At 54.1% G+C, this 21,006-nt stretch overlaps 9 protein-coding genes across 9 annotated transcripts; 6 read left to right on the plus strand and 3 right to left on the minus strand.

Annotated features, from left to right (window-relative positions):
* Positions 1 to 1,739: 1,739 nt before the first annotated feature.
* J3D65DRAFT_614580 (fungal hydrophobin-domain-containing protein) lies at positions 1,740 to 2,440 on the plus strand. Its single transcript, XM_066799229.1, has 4 exons — positions 1,740 to 1,957; positions 2,010 to 2,036; positions 2,093 to 2,178; positions 2,227 to 2,440. The coding sequence occupies exons 1-4, from the start codon at positions 1,807 to 1,809 to the stop codon at positions 2,260 to 2,262; spliced, it is 300 nt and encodes a 99-aa protein (XP_066658962.1). The 5' UTR covers positions 1,740 to 1,806; the 3' UTR covers positions 2,263 to 2,440.
* Positions 2,441 to 2,702: 262 nt separating this feature from the next.
* On the minus strand, positions 2,703 to 6,816 carry J3D65DRAFT_224647 (uncharacterized protein). The gene is made up of 5 exons (XM_066794616.1): positions 5,185 to 6,816; positions 4,226 to 5,129; positions 3,959 to 4,174; positions 2,959 to 3,908; positions 2,703 to 2,853 (listed from the first exon to the last, which is right to left on the minus strand). The coding sequence occupies exons 1-4, from the start codon at positions 6,700 to 6,702 to the stop codon at positions 3,103 to 3,105; spliced, it is 3,444 nt and encodes a 1,147-aa protein (XP_066658963.1). The 5' UTR covers positions 6,703 to 6,816; the 3' UTR covers positions 2,703 to 2,853; positions 2,959 to 3,102.
* A 145-nt stretch (positions 6,817 to 6,961) lies between these two features.
* Positions 6,962 to 8,197, minus strand: J3D65DRAFT_614587 (integral membrane protein S linking to the trans Golgi network-domain-containing protein). The gene is made up of 2 exons (XM_066799230.1): positions 7,823 to 8,197; positions 6,962 to 7,761 (listed from the first exon to the last, which is right to left on the minus strand). Exons 1-2 carry the CDS (start codon positions 8,068 to 8,070, stop codon positions 7,392 to 7,394), a joined length of 618 nt encoding a protein of 205 aa, XP_066658964.1. The 5' UTR covers positions 8,071 to 8,197; the 3' UTR covers positions 6,962 to 7,391.
* A 179-nt stretch (positions 8,198 to 8,376) lies between these two features.
* Positions 8,377 to 8,772, plus strand: J3D65DRAFT_548127 (cytochrome oxidase c subunit VIb-domain-containing protein; the record flags this gene model as incomplete). Its single annotated transcript, XM_066796890.1, has 2 exons — positions 8,377 to 8,607; positions 8,683 to 8,772. 2 exons carry the CDS (start codon positions 8,377 to 8,379, stop codon positions 8,770 to 8,772), a joined length of 321 nt encoding a protein of 106 aa, XP_066658965.1.
* A 127-nt stretch (positions 8,773 to 8,899) lies between these two features.
* Positions 8,900 to 9,677, plus strand: J3D65DRAFT_224701 (uncharacterized protein). Its single transcript, XM_066794617.1, has 2 exons — positions 8,900 to 9,241; positions 9,416 to 9,677. The coding sequence occupies exons 1-2, from the start codon at positions 9,030 to 9,032 to the stop codon at positions 9,597 to 9,599; spliced, it is 396 nt and encodes a 131-aa protein (XP_066658966.1). The 5' UTR covers positions 8,900 to 9,029; the 3' UTR covers positions 9,600 to 9,677.
* Positions 9,678 to 9,805: 128 nt separating this feature from the next.
* J3D65DRAFT_614591 (uncharacterized protein) lies at positions 9,806 to 11,112 on the minus strand. The gene is made up of 2 exons (XM_066799231.1): positions 10,431 to 11,112; positions 9,806 to 10,375 (listed from the first exon to the last, which is right to left on the minus strand). Exons 1-2 carry the CDS (start codon positions 11,020 to 11,022, stop codon positions 9,945 to 9,947), a joined length of 1,023 nt encoding a protein of 340 aa, XP_066658967.1. The 5' UTR covers positions 11,023 to 11,112; the 3' UTR covers positions 9,806 to 9,944.
* Positions 11,113 to 12,355: 1,243 nt separating this feature from the next.
* J3D65DRAFT_584187 (asparaginyl-tRNA synthetase-like protein) lies at positions 12,356 to 14,231 on the plus strand (the record flags this gene model as incomplete). The annotated part of the gene is made up of 4 exons (XM_066797737.1): positions 12,356 to 12,779; positions 12,851 to 12,971; positions 13,029 to 14,015; positions 14,058 to 14,231. Exons 1-4 carry the CDS (start codon positions 12,469 to 12,471, stop codon positions 14,229 to 14,231), a joined length of 1,593 nt encoding a protein of 530 aa, XP_066658968.1. The 5' UTR covers positions 12,356 to 12,468.
* A 1,387-nt stretch (positions 14,232 to 15,618) lies between these two features.
* On the plus strand, positions 15,619 to 17,565 carry J3D65DRAFT_614602 (mitochondrial carrier domain-containing protein). The gene is made up of 8 exons (XM_066799232.1): positions 15,619 to 15,858; positions 15,914 to 15,983; positions 16,035 to 16,070; positions 16,130 to 16,262; positions 16,316 to 16,414; positions 16,475 to 16,531; positions 16,602 to 17,046; positions 17,112 to 17,565. The coding sequence occupies exons 1-8, from the start codon at positions 15,806 to 15,808 to the stop codon at positions 17,161 to 17,163; spliced, it is 945 nt and encodes a 314-aa protein (XP_066658969.1). The 5' UTR covers positions 15,619 to 15,805; the 3' UTR covers positions 17,164 to 17,565.
* Positions 17,566 to 17,937: 372 nt separating this feature from the next.
* On the plus strand, positions 17,938 to 20,468 carry J3D65DRAFT_547311 (P-loop containing nucleoside triphosphate hydrolase protein; the record flags this gene model as incomplete). Its single annotated transcript, XM_066796857.1, has 3 exons — positions 17,938 to 18,000; positions 18,060 to 20,196; positions 20,248 to 20,468. The coding sequence occupies 3 exons, from the start codon at positions 17,938 to 17,940 to the stop codon at positions 20,466 to 20,468; spliced, it is 2,421 nt and encodes an 806-aa protein (XP_066658970.1).
* Positions 20,469 to 21,006: the final 538 nt, after the last annotated feature.

Here is a 21,006-nt window from a genome sequence, read left to right on the forward strand (position 1 = left end):
ATCGAGAAGAGAGCGCTCCTAGCAGCGGTGCTCCCTTTCTCCAGGTATTTTGAGACTGTTTGCTGTTCCAGGATCGACTAACGCGCACGAGTTCCATATCGCAGCAGTTTGGTGGGACCCTTAGTCGCTTGAATGCAAGCAAGTTCTGTCGTCGCCGCATATGTATCGGGCCAGATCAAGTCCCTGTTGACTCTTGCTCTCCCCATTGCTCTCCCCATCCATATTTTCACCGAGGCTTCCGAAGAGCCGCACATTGTTCTATCATGTGCTGCGACTGCACTTGCTCTGGCCCGGATCATGTTCGTCTCGACGATCAGGCAGACTGGCCCAAGTGGTTCTTTGTCATTCGTACCTTTGCCCAAGGAAGAGACGTCTGGCATCTTTGCGACCCAAATATTCCAGCAAGACCTCTTGGGATGGAGAGGCCCATCAAGTCTGACGTAGAATATTCTCTTGTCGAATACCGAACATACAAGGCCATACAGGACGCCAACAACATGGCGGACTACCACGAGGAGAGGGCAGCTCTGGCAAGTGTGACGATGAAGATCATCGAGTCTATCCATCCGTCAGACCTCCTCCTGTCGCTGGAAAGGGTTGAACCTCATCTCTGGGAATATCTTCGCATCTTGAGAAAGATTTTGGAAACCCCAGCTTGACGCCTTAGCTTGAGGTAAGTCCTAGACTTGCAGTCAATTGACATCGGCGCTTTTGAATTGTTCTTTTCGATTTGCGCGGTGGGAAAAATTGGGTGATTGGTCATCTGGCTTGGCGAGGATTCAAGATCTCGTGCTTCGCATATTGGGACTGAAGGGTGACATGTCAATGGCCCAAGAGGGCAAAGGAGTTGTACTGGAATGGAGATTTGCACACGAATACACCTCATGAGACAGTGAATTTGATTTTGTCTCATCGAATTGGCAATCAGTTAGGAAAGACTTGAATATCGTGAAAGTTCTTGATGAGAGTGGTTGCCACACATGGTCTCGTGGAAGGATTGCTGTGAGTCCATGACAATTGTGCTCCTCTTAACAAGTGTTTCGAAAATGCTGGCTTGCTGCCCTGCCAAGCTGTAAGTGTCTGCCTGGCCCAACTTCCCAAGATGGCTGATCTGTTTGCCTGTTCGATGTGTGCGCTTGCTCATATGCTCTCTTATTTTCCACACGGCAGGTCTACCCACAGCTTTGAAGTTGAGTTGGCTGATTTTATCGACCTTTCGGATAAGCCCGATGGGGACGGAAAAGTACATTTTGCGACTACGCGAAATGCGAGGAGAAAACGATAAGAAAAGTTTCCGGCTAGATGATGGGGGCTTAGAGCGGCGAATGCATGCGGCATGCATCGGAATAGAGTGAGAGGGAGAGAGCATCTTGGGAAGTGTCTACTGTGTCAGCGATCCACACCGTAGACCCGGCATGGAAGCTGCCAACGTTGTGTGCATGATGATGTCTAGGATACTCGGCCAGCGCCGGTCGACGCCTGTACTAAGGACTTGGTAACAGCGCGCCACTGTGGCAAACCCCAGCAGGTATTCCACTTTGAATACCACCTTCCAAGTCCACCCTTCTAGTGTGTACGTCACCTCGCTGAGACTTTGTCCAATGGAAGCGATTATCGCAGTTGGCTGACAACCTGGGTCTAGCCCACACAATAGAGTAAAGGATGGAGAATCAAAAAATTGATGTGTGTCAGAGAATATAAATATGTATGTTGCAGTGGGTGCACAACAGCTATCCATAAACAGTTCAATCTCAACCACCTCTCTCTTTTTCCCGAACGACCAAACGAGCTCATACTACGGTCACAATGAAGGTCCTGTCTCCAATTGCTGCAATGGTGGCCGTCTGTTCTGCCATTGCAATCAACAAGGAAACGGGGAAAATTACCATCGAGGCGCGGGAGCCCGGGGACCTCTGTTCCTCAGGGACCGCGCTTTGCTGCCAGCTAGATGCTATAGGTATGCCGACGCTTGGAAAGGGGACAGAATCCAGTCAATGACAATTGCACAGGTGTGGCAGACGCTACTTGCGTCACCCGTAAGATATCTTGTTCCTCATACCAAGGATCGAAAACTGATCACACTCGAAAAAAGCTTCTGCAACTCTTACGAACGTCACCGAGTTCCAAGAGTATTGTGCAGACAATGGCAGGACTGCGGAGTGCTGCACTGTCTCTGTGGTATGTCAAGCCCCTCTTTCCCTAGAATCGGGCTAAAAAGTGAGGCAGGGTATTGCCGGCCTTTTGTGCACACCAGCAACCTAGGGGGACAAACCAGAGTCGAACAGCTAGTAAAGCGTCGGAGAACACACCACGGGGCCCAGGAAGAAATTGTCAAGACTGGGACGCGCACACAAATTGAGCATAAGGGAAAAAGTCTTGTTTGTACTCGACACTTTCTCACGAGCTGAGGGGTGCCATGAATTCGAAAATGTCACTTGCCTACATCCTAGTTCCCCTATGCCCGAGGTCGCGAGCCGAGGGGTTTTAAGTGAATTCTGAAAATATGGCTTGAGCAATGATAGGCGTAGCTCCATGCACGGAGAACAGCGGTGCTCCCGAAGTGGCCAGCTCTAGACGAGTCGCTTCAAGGTACAGCGACCAATGGCGATGAGAAGACAGGCCCATAAAGGACCAGGCCTCCAACCTCGAGAGCAAGCTACTCCCCGCGTGGCAAAACCGGTTTTCAAATCAACCGTGCTTTTGAAGCAGGCGAGTATTCCCGGAGCCTTAACACAACGAGGTCGAATTTGATGTTGGCGAACAAATGCCGAACCTATTTCGGTTGAGCCAATCGAGGTCGTTGATCTGCTTCGGGGAGGATACCATGCAGGGAAGCGCAACCGCCACAAGTGCCTTGATTTGCCAGGATCTAAGCATGGGTCGGCGTGGCAAACATCCAGGAAAGACCCCCGAATGGACGAAACAATGACAGAATCAAAGGAGAAATTCGGCTCTTACCAGCTGTATCCACGCTGCAAGAACAACACGTCGATCGGGATAGACGCAGTGATTTCGTCCGGAATCCTACCAAGCGCACTCGATGTACTCGATAGTCGACATCAACCTTTGCTGAATCTAGTTTGAGCTTGCCCGACACAAGAATCAAAGCACCAGCCACTTTTCGGTTACTGCTCTTGCGCCGCGGAGCTCTTCGGCCAGCGAGAGTATGATCTGGATGGAAAAGGCCGCATCTGCTGCGAAGTCATCCACGACGCTGCCTCGGGACTTCGTTGCATTCTCCTTGCGCACATCGTCGCTCAACGCCAAAACCTTTTCGTAGCTCGGAAGGGCCAGATGCACCAAGCCCAAAGTATGCCAGACTCGTGCCACGTTGAACTCGGCTTCCTGGGCGAGCGAAGCAACATTCTCCTCAGTCCTCAACTTGTAGTATTGATGGAGAAATGCGAGACCTTGCTGAATTTGGTATTGTCGATTTTCTGATTGCCGCTTCATCGCATGCTGGATGTAGGCTATAGCAATTGAAAAATTGAGCACGGGATCCTCTGGGGTGATACTGTATGCGCGGAAGTAGTAGTTGAGTGCGTTCAGATATGTTCCGCCGCTAGCCAGAATATGGCCATACATGGCCAACAGGGCGACGTTGACTTCGCTGATGCCTTCGGGATTGCCGTCGTTTTGGCCCCCTCTTGTGTACCCCGAACGTTCCTGATCGCCGAATTTGTACTTCTTGCGGGAAGCTTCATCAAGAAGGGCGAAGTCCATTGCTTTTATGAGGCGCAATATGAATTTCTGGGAGGGTCCAGCGTTGTACCACGTCCTGTGTCCGGTATAGAGACGATTGATTATTCCAAAAAGTCGGTACGCATCATTTGCATAAGGATGCCGTTTTATGAGGTAACGACAAGCGTTGCAGAGGTGCTCTTCGTCTCGTAGAAGGAGGGCGCATGCTACTCGAATCGTTAGCAACCACGTTTTCCTTAGCAGTAAGATTTCTTACCCATCCAGGTGATGTGGATCTTATATTCGCGCTCAGGGTCATGATGGAAGACATTCGCCAAAGCAGCTCCCTCGAGAACTGACCAGCAGCGCCCATTGATGCCCTTCTTTGCCAGTAAAAGGGCATGCTGGCAGAAGATATCCAGCCAAGCGTCAAATGGGATGTCATGGAAGTCCCCAGGAATTGTCTCAGGATCCGGCTGCTGGTCAGGTGGAACTAGAACCGGACTTAGCAACAACTTCAGCACGTCAACAAAGGACGAGCAACATTTACCTTCTGCCGCACCTGCTCTGTTTGAAACAGTCGCAAGGTAAGCGAGCGAGGACTCTTTCATTCTTCCCGAACGTCCAAAGTAACCTCCAAACTTGACATGTTTATCTCGACGGGGGTAGAATGCCTCCATTCTCCGGAATTCGTCCACCATCTCGCTCGCCGCATCCATGTAGGCCTCGATTGCCTCTGGGTTGCCGTCATCGACGCCTGCCTGGAGCGACTTCAACTCCGCAAACAACTCCCGTATCAGCCGGTCGCGCTCCTGAGCCTCCTCTAGCTTCTCAACCTGAGAGTCCAGAAGACCGCGTAGTCTTCTCCGGGGCCCCTCTGGCTCCTTGGGCTTTCGAGATTTCGACCTGATCTTTTTCGGCTCTTGAGATTGAAGTGTAGTAGGTTTAGGCTGCCCATCGAACTCGCGAGATGCGGGCTTTGGCATCAAAGGCTGTAATTTTCGGGCTGGGGGTAGTCTGGCTTGAGCCGATCTTATGTTCTGTGGCAGTTGAACCTTGATCTTCGCCTTTTTGACCAAGTCTGCACCTCCTCGTTGGATGACATCTCTTGCAATATCCTCGCACCTCTCCATCATTCCCCACTCTTGAAAGAAGCGAGCCACTTGCAAGCGAGACGACAAATTTTGACCAGCGATATCCAGCGCCTCATTAATCTGCTGTTCAGCTTCGTCTGTCTTTTCCATGGCGAAGTAGCAGGCAGCGATCGATATACGGAGTGCCGTCTGAGGCACCTCTGGAATCCTCTTGAGAGCTTTGTAATAACGCAGGGCTTCGGCATGACATCCTGCGATCGTAAGAGCGTCGGCAACATCTCTGAAAAGGTCATCGAAGTCAAGCACAGTTGCCGTGTCAGAGACATCTTCTGGTTCAAGGTGTTGAAAATGAGCCTGATCGACATGTTAGCCTGGGGCTTGCTGAGCTCTCCAACGAAGTACGACTTGCCTGAGCTTCCTCTTGATTGCCTAGCCCGAGCCGGAACAGACCAAGCTTGACCCTAATTTCCAGAGGAAGACCGACCCCATAGGCATCGTGTGGAAAACGTTCTTGCACAAAGCCATCCATTTGCACTCTGCGCGGTTCGTCATTGATATCCCACTCTCGATCATCTTCAAACTGATCCCAGAAGGACTCGTCTTGTCGTCCAACGATGTACCTGGCCGTGGATTTGAGGAGAGGAATGGCCTCCTCGTAGCGCTTTAGAGTTGACATGAGCTCCAAGTAGCTATTGAGGCTTTGCCAGTCGAGCTGGCTGCTGTCTTCCCCGGAAGCCGTCAAATGGTGACGAATCGCCTTTTCGAAAGGTTCAACGGCCCTCGCTGGTTCTCGAGTGACAGCACAAAGTTCTGCAAGCTGCTGGATGCGGTCTAGATCATACTGGTGGCCTTCAATCTTCAACATCATCTCCAGCTCCAATTTTGCCTGCCCCTTATGGTCGAATCTGAGCTGAAAGTCCAGTCTTTGACAGCGAGCTTCCCAGTCACTGTTATCAAGACGGATGACTTGACTGTAGCATCGATGCGCCCACTCAAGGCGGGCTCTTTCGTCGATATCCAACTCGAGGACCCGGGTCGCGATTTTGTGCCAAAGGGCAGCATCTCGTTGGAGAACAGCCCCCATAGAGAGTACGTTGACGGATTCTTCGAGTTGGCCCTTGGCATACAAGATCTCGGAAAGCAGGTTGTAGGCGGCAAAGACCTCCGGATTGATTTTGATGGCTTCGCCCGCTGCCTTCTGGGCAGTTTCGAGGTCTTGGCGAATCCAGGCCTGGGTGGCTTCGGACAGTATTTTCTTGAAGACCGGTCCAGGATCTTTTGCTTCACGCGGCCCTCGCCTTCCCTTCCGGGGAGCTCCTCTTGCATCGCCATCTCCTCGCCTTCTACTGCCGCGAGGACGACCTCTGCCACGACCCCGCCCACGGCCACGGCTTGTACCTCTTCCTCGCCCACGGCCCCTCTTGCGGACCGGTTCCTGGTCGTAGTCGGAACCAGAGTCAAGATCGGGCTCTGACCCACGATCTGGCTCCAGGTCGCCGTCTGACATGGAGTAGTCGGGATCAAGTGCATAATCAGGAAGGTCGGGCAAATCGGAGTGAAGGACAAGTTCATCGTTCATCATCACGTCATCGTCCCCGTCCACCTCTTCTCCTTCGGAATCAAACATGATTTCGTCATCGGCGTCAGCAGCCCATGGTGTAGAAACCCCGGAATGGTCATGTGAGTTGGTGTCCATGTCGTGCCCAAAGTGCGCGTTCTGGGCCGCAGGAATGAAACCCTCGTGGACGATGGGTCCCTGACCATAGTAGCCTGATTCAGCTTGGTAGTGGGGCTCATGTTGATCGTGGGGTGGGTAGCCGTTCATGTTGACGGCGTTGAACATGGCCGCAAATGGGTTGTCGTGCAGACCATGATGAAACTGGTCGGGTTGGTCCTGTTCATAGTATTCCTGCGAGTAGTCGTCCATGGCCGGCTACACGGGCGCTCCGAGCCCGTGCCAGAGAGACTTTGGATCGAAACGGCGTGGAACGAGGTTCGGTGGCAGTAGAATTGGGGGTCTTTGTTGTGCGGTGGAATTGATTGAGGAAAGGCAGAAATACCGTTAGGGAACCATGCCCTGGCGCACTGGCTGCGCGAGTCAGACTAGCGCACAGACCACATCTCAACTCTGAGGGTCCGTACCGCCATAGACGCATGTTTACAGGGGACCACAACTTCATGTTGTATGTGCGTGCTTTGAAGAGCGAGCATGGACACTTCTGGACCATCTTTTTCACTGCCAGCAATTCACCTCACCAAGGGCAGATTATCTCCTACTTTCTGAGTCTACACACCTAAATTCTCCTTGCGCGTTGACGTTAGTTTGGCGCAGCACCGTCACTCAACGCCATCCATGTCCGTTGCCGAATACCATGCTTAAAAGAAGGATCTCATAGTATTACAATCCCCCCCAAATGGAGATAGCCGTGCAGGAACAAGATTCCAACGTAGTCTGGAATTAAGAAAGTGACAGGGGCGTGTCTTTGAATAGAAGTGGTCAAGGCATACAAAGGAAAAGGCCTCCGTCTGAGTGTGAAAACCAAGCTAATTTACATTGATCAAACCTGTGGTATCTATCCAGCAGACCCAACGCCGCCAATGCATAGAAAGTATATTCTAGACGCTCTCATCGGCCTCCTGTATGGGAATCATTTCATACTGGCCCCTCGCTCGCCCTCTCCCTCTCCCGAAAGAAGTGTTCCCATCTTCTTGGATACCATCTTGTACCGTGGCTGCCTTATTTCTTGATCTGTTTGGACCGCCGCCGCCACCAAAGTTGATAGGACGCAGCTCCCTCCATTGACAGCTCCAGATACCTAAAAAGGTCATCAGGCCAGCGCTCGCAAGCTGCACCGCCCACCAAAGCCAGTGGGAGGGTATGGAGTGGGAGTAAAGGGACGTGACGAGCAGGTGGATAAAGTGTATTGTCAAAGCGAAGTCGGGGATCAGCTTTGAGCGCGCGACAAGGAGAAGGAGGTATATCACGCTAAAGACAGCAAAAAGTCAGCATTTGATACCGAGAAATGAGCTCGTGGGAGCGACGATACCAGATCAGACTGTTGAGCATCCACACCAGCCCCAGCATCCACCCGACGGTGACGTCGCCACGCACGCTGCGCCAGCTCAGCAACAAGTCGAGGTTGACATCCTTTCCAGCGACCAGGGCCGTGAAGATGATCAGAATGGCGGCGGAAACGTAGTAGGCCAGTTGCAGCAAGAGGATTTGGGTGAGGATGCGCAGCGGCGCGACATCAGCAAGAGCGCCGGGACGAGGGGGCCTTCGACGGCGAGGCATCAACCCTGTGTGTCGCAAGATTACACAGCTTTCATCGGACGACCGAGGCGAGGCGAGGGACAACAATTAGGGAAGAAGACAGACAAAGGTGTTGCAGGAGTTCGGAGAGGCTACCACAACGCCTGGGAATGGGCGAGTTGCGAGGGCTTGGGTCCCGTGGCTTGGCGCGTGGCGGGTGTACCTCACTCACTACTTAGTCAGCATGAACCAGCCCGGCCATTCAGTCCGAGTCGTCATCGTCTGGACAATTCCATCAGCAACGATTCATTCCCCCGTCTCGACGTCGACATCTCCAAATACATCGCCATGGGCTGGTTCTCTTCCGACTCCCAATCTCCAAAACCAAAGGCTTCATCCGATGGCGCATTCGAAGCCCCCGATCGCACCCAACGCGCCCAATGCTGGGCTGCCCGCGATGCATTCAATGCCTGCCTCGACAAGCACAATATCATCGACAGCATTGGCCAAAAGGACAAGGCAGCAGCGCATTGCGGCAAGGAGGACCAGATGTTTGTCCAAAATTGCGCGAGCAGCTGGGTAAGTCGGAATGAGCTGTCACAAAACAGGTGGTACAAGAACATAAGCTGATACCGGCTCGGGGGAACGATGCAGGTGCAATATTTTAAAAAGCGACGAGTTGTTGAGTACAAGAAAGAGCAACAGTTGAAACAGCTCGAGGCAGAGGGCGCGAAGCCCATGTAGCGAGGCCCTAGCGCAACTTGACTTTGAGTTATCGCAAGACGAAGATGAATTACGGGCAAAACAAACGAGACGAAAGAAAAAGATTTCGCGGAGGTTTCCTGGCCCCAAGTGCATCGTTAGACGGCAAACCTTGCAAAATTATGATTTGAGGAAGTGCGATGGGCACAGGAAGGCGGAAGACTGCGTATTTGCGCGCCTAAGGGACGACGCTGAAGCATGGCAAAAGTCGCGCCACCAGCTTCGGTCGGCTTCATGGCATGGCATCCACCTGCCGTGGTGGAATGCAGCTCGCCGTGGTGTTGGGACGCGTGGTTGCGGCCACTATCTTTCCCAGCAAATACGTTGGCCCAAACACTTCCTTTGACATGACGCCAGGCTTGCTCACGGATCCCTGGCTGAAGACTGATCGCGACTTGGGCCTCGCCGTACCCCTCATACTGGTGCTAAAATCAAGTGCTCAACAAGAAAGGTAGACACCCGGAGGAAAAGAGACAGCAAATGCAGGATGTACGTTCTTCAAGGGATGCCGATTCGCACTGGACTCTCACCACGTTGATTTGGTGCCATACTTCGTGCCCCCCCCCCCCCCCCCCCCCCCCCCCCCCCCCTACGCTCATTCGATTGTTGACCGGTCGCGAGGAAGGTCCTACAGGAAGGTTCTCGACATTCTGCTACCTGCAAAATCAGAGCAGGGAACTACGGGGTTGTACATACCGCAAACCGAGACTCGTTGTAACAAGTGGGGCGACCAGGTCATGTTTGGGATTATGCGATGCGCCTGCAGGCGCTTCCAGGGATCATCTCCACTACATCAAGGCGATGAATGACTGTCAACTGCACACCTCAGCAACAAGCCAGATCCATGTTTCACACCAAATCCTTGGCCCTTGCGTCCAGAGTCTAGACAAAGGGATTCTACGAAGCATGCTCTCAACCCGCACTGAGGTTGCAGCCCTACCGATCAATCAACGCCATTCACGTTTCAATTGCTGAAACAGATGGTTCTGCCTGGAAACTCGAATTCCACTACTGGCTGAAGGGATTCGAAAGGTGTATATACAAGAATTGGCACGAGAAGTGAAGGCAAGAAAAGTTGGAAAATTCGTGACTCTGCTAGAAGACAAGGTCTTTGGAACCAAATAGACCGCAGTTCGTTGCCGATGCGTCGGCCTTTACCGATATGCTGTCCTGAAAACGTTGGATGGGTCAAACTCTCGCCTAAAGATTTCATATTCCGTCGGCCCCCCCTTTGTGTTCCCTGGCTGGTTGGTCTCTACTGCGAAGACGACGTTGTGGAAGGCCCCCTGGAATTCCTTCTCCTGAAAGAGTAGCATTTTCCACATCTTGGCAACTTCTGCAGCGGGATTCCTGAAGATCGGACCAACACCGAATGCTCCCAGGCAAATGTTGCGATGACCCCACGCAAAGGCGATGCGGAGGACTGTGCGCATCTTCTCGAGCATCAATTCCCTTTCTTGCTCAAAAGAGTAACGCTGGCCGGATTCGTCGAGCTTCGGACGACGCACCGGGGCAACGGATATGACGGGCAGAGGTCTGAATTCTCTCCAAACTTGATAGCTGTCCGGGCCATCTCGGAAAACGACTACAGGTACCAAGTTACTATACGCCGCAACATGGACTCGTCAAGGTTGACGTACCGACTGAGGGAGAGTACATTCCACCTGTTTGAGGTACAGGATAGTGTGAGCTGGTCCCCGAGTATGCCGACCAAGGGGTCACCAGACTGTGCACAAGGTTGCTTCTCCTGGCAAAACACTCCTCTGGGGCCAGCAAGCCAGACTCCCAATCCCCGCCGGCACGCTTTTCGTTGGCCATGTTGACGACCGGGATGGGAGGAGCACTGCTGGATACTGTGCCATTCTGACGGCTGTACAGATCCCAGTCAAGAGCAACATCCACAGGATCGCCATCAATGACGGCAACCCGGAGTCTGTGTCTTGACTTGGCATCTACTCGAATCGGGATCTCAGAGCTGTCGGAGACGAGGATCGAGCGGGCCGGATATTCGGGCATGCGGCGCTGGATGTAGGGTATATAAGTCTTCTTTGCCTCTGCGGCAATCTCTGATGGCTTCGGCTTTGCTTGAGGCATGATGACGACTTCGGACTGGAAATGTGGAGGCTGGGGATAAGAGAACTTGTGCGGGTTTGGGAGGGGGGGACACTGTTTTAAATAGAGGTGCAAGGCAACGAGCATTGCGGTATCAAGCATTGAGGCGACTGGAGACATTGCTTTAGGTCAACCGGTGGTCTCGCAGGAGACAAAGGCAAGGAGCCAAGTGGGATCGTGACGGTACCGAGAATGACGACGTGGTAGAACATTCAGAAAAGCAGCGAATTGGAAGACGAAGCGCAAGTCCGCTCCTAATCATCACAGAGTGTTTCGAATGCTGATGCGAATGATAGGTCCGTCTACACATCCGATCTTGATACTGTACTTGTGTCCCGGCCGCTGCACGACAGCCAAGTAGTGCGTCGATTAGAGGCACATTACCAAAGTGGAAAGGCTCCAGACCGAGCGGATGCCAGCAACCGCCCTACAGCGGCCTGAATCCTGGGAGGGCCAACATGTTGGGTGATCTGGCGTCGTTCTGGACATGGGCCGCGAAGCTGGTCCGGACGATCTGCGGACCCCAGGAACGGATCATAGATCTGTGTGGGACGAAGGGGCGCACATTACAGGAACGGGCTGATACGGACGGGAGATAGACGAGGACTTTTGCATCAAAGATGCTGCACCGTGTACATACATACAGAACAGCACAGAGGCGCAGAAGGCCGGAGCCGCCAGGCACGCGGGAAGCGGATTGTGGCACCAGGGAGGCAAAGAAGAAGACGAAGTAACCGAGGGGACCACGGGTCTTGCCGAGCAGAGCAGGTGGAAACGTGTAAGCAAGGTCGGTTGTGACGGAGCTGGCTGTTGGCAATGGCACAGGCAGCAGAACGTGGCCGTCGATTGGCACCAGCTCTGTTGTTGTAGACGTGCAAAAAGCTGGGAGACGATCCAATGGCGGGGGGCTCGCCTATAGCATGCACTATGATGCCAGCTGGCACATGTAGACAAGAGTAGGGCCAAGGTGCAGGCCACAGCTGTGCCACGCTTTGAAACTGTTCCACAGACGACGACAGTGTACAGGACATGTGGGTGGGGCCGCCTGGAACGAACAAGGGAGCGAGGAGGAAGCTGTACAAGTCAGCGAGACCGGACAAACTGTAACGTGGTAGTCGTCAGAGGGGACGAGGAAAGAGAAGGCAAGGCGGCCGGGAACCTTGATTTGACGATGCAGATGGCTTTTGGCAGACCTCTTCCGTCCTGTCCTGTCGAAGAGATGGAGTCGGTTTCAGCAAAGGCGCGGTACTTCAGTTCCGGACGAAGACCTCCGCTGGCTGCCGTGGGTGGCTTCCTCCGCTGTGTCCATCCGGGCCGAGCGACGGGAGCCAGCCAGCGCACTCGGACCGGGAAGGGCTGCCCGGCCCGTCCGCCGGAAGAAATCGGCGTCTCGGGAGCCCGTCGGCCAGGTCCTGACGGGACCTGAGTCGACCTTGCCTCCACTGCCAAACCAAACCAAACCAACAACACTGCCACCGCCATTCGCTCTCGCCTCTCCAGCTCTCCTCACTCCCCTTCAGACCGCCGAATCTCGCCGCGCCGCAATCCCCTCACCTCCCCCCTGTCATGCTCGTCGGGCCGCGACGACTGCTGGTGCCGCTGCGGCCGCTGTGCCCTCGTTCCGCATTGCCATCTCACACTGTACGACTGCTATCAACTTCGAGCCGGTCAACCATTGCCCGCCTACTGAATACCGATCCCTCCTCGTCATCCTCTCTCGCTCATCATCCTCCAACCCCTGTCGCCGGTGAAACAGTCAGCGTCAATGGTTGGGTGCGCTCTGTCCGGAAACAAAAGCGCATTGCGTTTGCCGCTGTGGGCGACGGCTCCTCCCTCGCGCCGTTGCAGGTGGTAATGAGTCCTGAGCTGGCTACAGGGTCAGTAGTTGAGCCCATCCTCGGTATACCCATCTGTGGCGGCTTGCTCACCACAACTTCTCGACCTGTAGACTGTCTACAGGTGTCGGTGTTGCCATTACCGGCCAATGGCAGCCCTCTCCACCAGGCAAGCAACAAGCCCAGGAGCTGCACGCGCAGCACATCCGTGTCTTGGGCGAAAATGACTCGGCTGTGAGTTGCAAATTCCAATTCTTGTCACGTCCAGACCAGCACGCCTCACACATTTAGAAATATCCATTGCAAAAGAAATTCCACACCACCGAGTTCCTGAGGACCCTGCCCCACCTACGCACGCGCACTCCCTTCAATTCGTTGATGCTCCGCTTGCGCTCGCATGTTATTGCGCAGGCAACTGCCTTCTTCGCCTCACAAGACTACGTGCAGTCTCACCCTCCCGTCATTACCTCGTCAGATTGTGAAGGAGCCGGTGAAGTCTTCACTGTCGTGGCACAGGGTGACGCACCAAAAGGTGACTCTGGCTCCGCTGCTCCTAGCGAGCACTTCTTCCGACACCCCAAGTACCTCACAGTCTCTTCGCAACTCCATCTCGAAGCGCTTTCACAGTCGGTAGGCAAAGTCTGGTGCTTGTCCCCTGCTTTTCGAGCCGAAAAAAGCAGCACCCCTCGTCATCTCAGCGAATTCTACATGTTGGAGGCAGAGCTCAGTTTCGTCGAGCAGCTCGACGATGTCATGGATGCCGTTGAGGAAATGCTCAGACACGTTGCAGTCAACCTCAGAGACTCCGCCGTTGGCCGAGAGCTCCTGACTGCAAGATCATCCGAGTATTTAAAGGGCGAGGAGAGCGATGGGATTACGGCCGAGGCTTTGACTCGAAGATGGGAAGGCTTGTGCAGAAGTGATTGGCCTCGCATCTCCTTTGCCGAAGCCGTCACACGACTCCAGGACGCGCAAAATAGAGGCGAGGTATCATTCCAATTTGCCCCCTCTTTCGATCACGGACTACAGACAGAGCACGAGGCATTCATCGCCAACACAGTCGGACAAGGAAGCCCAGTTTTCGTGACGGACTATCCACGGTCGGTGAAACCGTTCTACATGTCTCCAACTAATGTTGGCTCCAGCCAGCATCCTCCGTCAGAGACAGTAGCTTGCTTTGATCTGCTGGTGCCAGATACTTGTGAACTGGTCGGTGGATCGTTGCGCGAGCATCGTTTACCAGAGCTGCTTGCGGCCATGGATTCACACGGTATGAAAGTGCCTACATTCTCTGGGGAGTCCGAGGATGAAAACTCGGAGTCATCTGCTGATGAAGCGGGCCTACAATGGTATGCCGATTTACGACGATTTGGCAGTGTACCACACGGCGGATATGGTATTGGCTTTGACCGGCTTCTATCATACCTCTCGGGTGTCCCAAACCTCCGCGATGTCGTTTCTTTCCCGAGGTGGCACCAACGATGCGACTGCTGAGAGAACTAGAGACTCGCATTTCAGCGCCAGTGTCCATGGGGTTTGTTTTGGCCGATCAGCCCAAAGCACACGCAAAAGTCCTCTCCCTTGAAGATTGTCGCATGTCTTCAAGGCGCGCGCGGGCCCAGAATTTGGCACTAATTCCTCGGATGCCTCGGTGAGTGATGGCATGTAAATGGGATCTCATTTGCATAGACAGACCGTTCGAGCCCGAGCACGTCAGTTGTCGCCCGAAGAAGCGTCCAGTGCGGCTTCAATGACAAAGCAGTTTGAGTTATGGGCTGTCACTATTCCGCCTCCATGCGCATGCAGATGAACAGGCGCCTTGGATTAGAGGTCCACGAGAGCAGCACGTCCTGCTGTTTCGGCGCGCCGGGCGGATCTCCACACATGCTGCTTGTATCGTGTATTTCTCTGGATGGAGTAGTGAGGCTGAACATGGACATAAAGGTCACCAACAAGCCGGCGCTTAGGTTGTTCGAAGTCCAAAGCACGCCAGCTTAGACTGGATTGACGTAGCGTTGCCGCCGAATGGTATTGAGGTGGTCTAGTGAATTAGGTCCAAGTCTGCAAAGGTACATTGCCACGCCTGTTTGAATGTAAGAATTCGGAGTCTTCTAAGTTGCGACTTTGTGCAGCCGACCTGTGCCGGCCTCGGAAACCTCTATGTCCGATCGTGGTTGGTTGGCCTGCGTAAGGCCATTGCTTGAACCGAAATCTGTGGAGCGGGATTGGTCAATTGGCGGGCTGACTTGGCTCCGAACTCGGTGATATTCGATGGAATTATTTGGCAGTCTTGGGCAATGTCAACAATGAGCGTCCCATGGCTCTTGATTGGCTGTGGCGGTCGAGCGTCTGTTTGTCTCTTTCGCGCTTTTCAGCGCCAGTGCTTGCATGCAATTGTGCTGCAAATGGGTGTGCTCGGCGCATAAGAAAATCTATTCGGCAGACACAACTCTGCTGACTGTTGATACTCGCCGACCAGAGATGCTGACCAGGCAATGACCGCGACCTCGTCAAGCGTCTCCGAGACAAAATTTCAGGTCCGAGTGCTGCACATGAGAATCCAGGGGGCCAAGCCGGAGTCAGCCTGTCGGCCAAAGAAGGATTTGATGGTGTTGCAGTGATCTCCGCGGGCCATCAACCAGCTGGTGCGGCGAGCGAAGTTGCGGGATGCATCTAGCGGAGAAAGTGCACATTAAAGCGCAGCGCAGCGCAATCACTTGGGGATTTTTCGTGGATCAAATGAAGACGGCCGTATGCCAAATGATTTGTGAAGGTCGGAGTCTGGGCTCCCCCGGCCTAGTCGCAGCTTGCAGCGACGAGATGACATAAACGGGGTTAGCGCGGATGGGTAGCTTCAGCGAGAGACAGCTTTGAGAAAACCGAGGACGGCCTCGTCACTTCTCATCCACATCCCAACCACCAGCGATTGCAGCCGGATACCCTCGCATACTGTCGAATCTTGCGCAACTTTTGCTTCTGAGCGCAAATTTTCACTCGCATCGCCTCTCTCTTCGAGCGCAATCACCGCAACCATAGCTACCGAACAGACCCCCGGCGTGGTGGCTTATATGGCCGCTCACGACAGAGTACCAGCTCCTGTAGAAGACGTAGCTGAGTTCGAGTATGTGGCAGCTCCTGGGATGCGCATTGCAGACAAGCGTGCTAACTGCGCCTAGCTATGAATCGTTACCACCCAACTACTCTCTCGCCGCCAACATGACGGCGGGCGCATTCGCCGGTATCGCGGTATGCCACGACGAGGCGCTTTACACACGAAGGGAAGCTGAATAGACATAGGAGCACTCGGTCATGTACCCGATCGACCTGCTGAAGGTGCGTTTGCAAGTTTCGGAGTCGCCGGCTGAAGGGTCCTGACCAAAGGTTTTATCCAGACGCGCATGCAAGTCGCCAACCCGTCGCCCACGGCAGTCTACTCGGGCATATCCAACGCCATGATCACGATAACAAGACTCGAAGGCTTTCGCACATTATGGCGAGGAGTGTCCAGCGTGGTGCTGGGGGCCGGTAGGTTCTGGAGACAATGAGGTTTGCAGAGAGCCTCGTATAACATTGGACAGGGCCTGCCCACGCGGTCTATTTCGCGACCTACGAGGCCGTCAAGCACTCGGCCGGTGGAAATGAAGGAGGAAAGCATGAGCACCATCCCTTTGCTGCCGGTAATTATTCGACAGGCCCCCAAAGAAAAGCATTTGGTAATGGTTACTGACGAAGCACAGCCTTGAGCGGAGCCTCGGCGACGATTGCGAGCGATGCGCTCATGAATCCATTCGATGGTAAGAGTTGCAGCTACATGGAGCAGTGATTTTTCCCCCTTGTCTTGGACCGCCATCTCACAGTTTGCAGTCATCAAGCAGCGGATGCAGTTGCACGGATCCTCGCACAAGTCCCTATCAGACTGTGCGAAATCGGTCTTCCGGCACGAGGGAATCGGCGCGTTTTACGTGTCTTACCCGACGACTTTATGCATGACGGTCCCCTTCACGGCGTTGCAGTTTGTGGCCTACGAATCGCTATCCAAGACGATGAACCCGACGGGCCGATGGGATCCGTACACGCACTGCACGGCGGGAGGGCTGGCGGGAGGGCTGGCGGCGGGCGTCACGACGCCACTCGACGTGATCAAGACACTTTTGCAGACCCGAGGATCGGCGGCGGAAGCGGAGCTGCGAAATGTCAGGGGTCTGTTGGAGGCGGCCAAGATCATCAAGCGGCGCGACGGCTGGAGGGGCTTTTTCAGAGGACTCAAGCCGAGGATAGTCACGACCATGCCAAGTACGGCCATTTGCTGGTCAGTGTGCCCTTTTTCCACCGGGGTCCTTGGGACAAGTAGGTCGAAAGCTGACATGGCTCCAGGACGGCGTACGAGATGGCCAAGGCCTTTTTCATCTCGCAAAACACCGACTAGACGGCGGACGGACGGTTCCCTTGTGATGTATGGACCATTTGTATGATTTGCACCAAAAAGTCAGAGTGACATTGGGTTTTGGGCCGTCACTCAGGATACCTACCGGTAGGCCGGATTCTGGCATAGACGCGCGAGAGGGAGCCGGAGCGATGTTGCGTTGGGCAGGTCGCGGGCGTTTATGTTTGCTTCATTGTGGTGTACATTAGCGGCAGCATACGTCGTGTAGCTAACGGGATATGTATGGTGGGATTTGTATTTTCTGTTGGACTCGAAATAAAGGTCAGGCCGAAGACGGCGAGAGAGTAAAAGCCTTTGCGCAGCCAGCGGTGCCACGTAGAAATGCACATGGGCAAGATGTACTCGCTCGCTCATCAAGGTGCCTGGGGTCTCGCGAGTCATGGGCCTATCGATAAGATACAACAGCCGCTCCCGAAGAAGGTAAGGAAGTGGGAAGGTAAGCGCTCAGCTCAGCCCACCCCATTAGGTTACCTTAGGTTAGCAGCTCGCCGCGGCTTCAGTGACGTCGCGTTTGTGCCGGGTACGTCCCCAGCCACCAGACACCACCCAAGTCCATCCCAGTCGTCGGCCTCCCAGGGTCCGCTCCAGGTCACGTCCGTCCAGCGTCGTCTCCCTCGTACCTACGTCGTCTATGTACGCGTCGGCCATACCCACCATCCCACCCCTCTGGACGTCTCCAGACAGCAGACACCTTGGCGACGCCCACCCGGCGCCTGCGAACCGCCCCCCATGATGCGCCAGAAGCCCTCGGCCGCCATGCAAAAAACATACGACGACTGCTACTTGACATGCTCCACGGCTGTCTACTTTGAGACTCAGGTACTTGCCCATTCCCCAGCTCCATGGCCTCAGTCGTTGCTCACCTCTTCCGCTGCTAGGGAAACGAAGCCGAGGCCTTGCGCTCGTGGCGGAGCGCACTCGACAACATCTACTACTTCAACGCCTACCGACGCCCTGCTGCCTGGACACCCAAGACCGAGACGGACAAAGCCCTGCAGGCTTCGCTTCGAGAACTCGAGCTACAATGCAAAGAACGCGTCGACCTGCTTGAGGCCTTGAGACAAAGTCGCAAGGACGGGAGGAAGGATGGAGATCCTGCGACCGCAAGTGGATTAGAGTCCCTCCCAGCGCGCGTCTCTCCCAAGGCAGACACCCCGAGGGAAACAACAGGATGGTTGGGCGAAGGCACCGTTCCTGCTAGCAACTATTCAGACGTTGCACGGCCTGTCCTTCCAAAACGGCCATCAATGCCAGGGTACTCGGGAAGAAGCAGCGAGGGCAAAGTCCCTGGTTTGTCCTCGATCAACGGAATCTCCATCCCATCTCCTCCGGTGCTGCCGCTCCCTTCTTCCCTGATGAAGTCATCGCGAACACCAAGTCCAGACAAGAAAAAAGGCGGGATGCTCAAGACACTAAGGCCAAACAAAGATGGGAGGAAGTCATCGTCATCTTCGGCTGGACCATCAAAGCTGACATCACGCCCTCCCGCTGCGGCCAAAGCCGCTACTCAAGCCTGGGAATCGATCTCCAGTGCAAACCAGAGCCAATTGTTTTATGAGCAATGCGCAAGTAAAGAGGCCTTTCCTGGTTCGTCAACAGAGAGGATCGCGAAGCCAATGTGTGAAGAATCTCGAAAATTGCAGAAATCATGGAACACACCCGAGGCCCATTCAACTTACATGCGGCCTGCTGATGATGACATTCTCAGCCTCGATTCCACCCGAGAAAGCATTCCAGCAGCAGCAAACGGCCAAAGGCCCGGTAGCGAAAAACCGGAGCGCAAAAAGCCCCCAACACCACCACCACATCGGCGTTTGCATAGACCCATCTCATCAAGTCACGATAGTGACTTGGATCTGTCCCGGAAACCTTTGCCGGCATTCCCATCGTACAGGAGCGAATATCTCCCTCCAGAGAGGAAACATGTTCCGGTTGGGAGTACAAAATCACCCAGACCTCGGACAGACCGTGCCAGAAAAGCAGCGGGAGGCACCAGGGTTTTTGCACGTGTCGAGCCGTCTGAAGGCATCAAACGCAGGACACCTCGTGATAGGCCTGGGATTCTGAAAGCGGATGCTTCAAAGGCGTCATTTACAAGCGATGACGAAAGTGCTAGCACCAGTTCCGACTTTGAAGAGCAAACGCCGAACACAAAGGCTGGCGGATCATCCGCGTCGATCGGGCGTCGATTGAACCAAGCCTCTGAAGGCACTGGTGATGAGCAAGAAGAAGAATCGAAGCCGGACGGTCAGGCTTGGAAAGAGAGCATGGACCGTGTGCTAAAGCAACTTCCCAAAGGAGTCGATGCTGCCGCTGCTAAGCAAATATTCAACGAAATCGTCATCCAGGGGGATGAAGTGCATTGGGATGATGTTGCTGGTCTCGAGTCCGCCAAATCAGCTCTCAAGGAGACTGTCGTTTACCCGTTTCTGCGGCCCGATCTCTTCATGGGACTCCGCGAGCCGGCGAGAGGGATGCTCCTCTTCGGGCCCCCGGGGACGGGAAAGACGATGTTGGCGCGAGCCGTTGCAACAGAGTCGAAATCCACCTTCTTTGCCATTTCGGCTAGCAGCCTTACGAGCAAGTACCTGGGAGAGTCAGAGAAATTGGTCCGCGCCTTGTTCCAGCTTGCCAGAGCTCTTGCGCCCTCGATCATCTTCGTCGACGAGATAGACTCGCTCCTGTCCTCTCGTTCTGGCTCTTCTGAACACGAGGCCACCCGCCGCATCAAGACTGAATTTTTGATACAGTGGTCAGATCTCGCCAAGGCGGCCGCTGGTAGGGAGCAGAGCGAAAAGGAGAAGGAGAGGGGAGACGCGAGTCGTGTCCTTGTCCTCGCCGCAACCAACTTGCCTTGGGCGATCGATGAAGCAGCCAGGAGGCGATTCGTGAGGAGACAGTACATCCCACTACCGGAAGACCACGTGCGAAAAGCCCAGTTGCAGACTCTGATGAGCCACCAAAAGCATAGCATTGGCGATGACGAGCTTGACCGCCTTGTTACACTGACTGAAGGTAAGTGCCCGACGGGACTTTTTGGGCTATAAAACTCACCGGTATTACTAGGATTTTCTGGCTCCGACATCACCGCACTGGCAAAAGACGCGGCAATGGGCCCTCTTCGCAGTCTGGGGGAAAGGCTCCTGCACATGACCATGGAGGAAATCAGGCCGATTCAGTTCGAGGATTTTGAAGCGAGTTTGAACAGCATCAGGCCAAGCGTCAGCAAGCAGGGCCTCAAGCAATTCGAAGATTGGGCTAAGGAGTTCGGAGAGCGTGGAGGCTAGCAAGCAAAGCAACCAAGATGCTTCCTGGCAAGCCAAAGAACCAAACAGCCTGTGAAACGTGTTGAGGACGATAATGTTGAACCCCGCTTGCGACGTGTGAAAGGTGCGACTCTCTTGGTACCGCAGATGTCCGAGTGGAAATGGACCGTACAAGTACCTTCCCGTCGGTGCAGACTCGGCGCAATCATGGTTCACACAGACGCTGTCCCCAGAGGGCACAGTCTTGTCGCGATCTCTGAGGGAGGCAAGATTTACAATTTACTTGTACCAATCAGAGAAGCGAATTGTGGAAGCTGTGGAGGAAGAAAAAAAAAAAAAAAAAGGAAAACGATTATGGCTTGGTCGGGGTGACTGACACATTTACAGTGGAAGAAATGGAAATACAACGAACTTTTCGCAGCAACCGTCTTCATCATATTCCGGGCTTTGGCCCTCCGAAAGTCTACCGGGAGTGACCAGTAAGATGTACCTACCACCAACCAGAGAAATATTACACGTACAGGTATCCAACCAAAAAGCAACGACTTTCGGCGTGTTA

The sequence above is a fragment of the Phyllosticta citribraziliensis genome (assembly GCF_038025025.1).
Source record: "Phyllosticta citribraziliensis strain CPC 17464 chromosome Unknown J3D65scaffold_2, whole genome shotgun sequence".
Lineage (NCBI taxonomy): Eukaryota > Fungi > Ascomycota > Dothideomycetes > Botryosphaeriales > Phyllostictaceae > Phyllosticta > Phyllosticta citribraziliensis.

Bases quoted from the DNA above. Each gene is read 5' to 3' on its own strand.
- J3D65DRAFT_614580 (XM_066799229.1), top strand. From the start codon at position 1,807: ATGAAGGTCCTGTCTCCAATTGCTGCAATGGTGGCCGTCTGTTCTGCC. The intron at 2,037-2,092 runs GTAAGATATCTT...ACTCGAAAAAAG, and splicing joins AGACGCTACTTGCGTCACCC to CTTCTGCAACTCTTACGAAC. The intron at 2,179-2,226 runs GTATGTCAAGCC...AAAGTGAGGCAG, and splicing joins AGTGCTGCACTGTCTCTGTG to GGTATTGCCGGCCTTTTGTG.
- J3D65DRAFT_224647 (XM_066794616.1), bottom strand. From the start codon at position 6,702: ATGGACGACTACTCGCAGGAATACTATGAACAGGACCAACCCGACCAG. The intron at 5,130-5,184 runs GCAAGTCGTACT...CATGTCGATCAG, and splicing joins GCAATCAAGAGGAAGCTCAG to GCTCATTTTCAACACCTTGA. The intron at 3,909-3,958 runs GTAAGAAATCTT...CGATTCGAGTAG, and splicing joins GATCCACATCACCTGGATGG to CATGCGCCCTCCTTCTACGA.
- J3D65DRAFT_614587 (XM_066799230.1), bottom strand. From the start codon at position 8,070: ATGCCTCGCCGTCGAAGGCCCCCTCGTCCCGGCGCTCTTGCTGATGTC. The intron at 7,762-7,822 runs GTATCGTCGCTC...TGCTGTCTTTAG, and splicing joins ATGCTCAACAGTCTGATCTG to CGTGATATACCTCCTTCTCC.
- J3D65DRAFT_224701 (XM_066794617.1), top strand. From the start codon at position 9,030: ATGGCATCCACCTGCCGTGGTGGAATGCAGCTCGCCGTGGTGTTGGGA. The intron at 9,242-9,415 runs GTAGACACCCGG...GTCGCGAGGAAG, and splicing joins TCAAGTGCTCAACAAGAAAG to GTCCTACAGGAAGGTTCTCG.
- J3D65DRAFT_614591 (XM_066799231.1), bottom strand. From the start codon at position 11,022: ATGTCTCCAGTCGCCTCAATGCTTGATACCGCAATGCTCGTTGCCTTG. The intron at 10,376-10,430 runs GTACGTCAACCT...TGGTACCTGTAG, and splicing joins AATGTACTCTCCCTCAGTCG to TCGTTTTCCGAGATGGCCCG.
- J3D65DRAFT_614602 (XM_066799232.1), top strand. From the start codon at position 15,806: ATGGCCGCTCACGACAGAGTACCAGCTCCTGTAGAAGACGTAGCTGAG. The intron at 16,071-16,129 runs GTGCGTTTGCAA...GGTTTTATCCAG, and splicing joins ACCCGATCGACCTGCTGAAG to ACGCGCATGCAAGTCGCCAA. The intron at 17,047-17,111 runs GTCAGTGTGCCC...ACATGGCTCCAG, and splicing joins CCAAGTACGGCCATTTGCTG to GACGGCGTACGAGATGGCCA.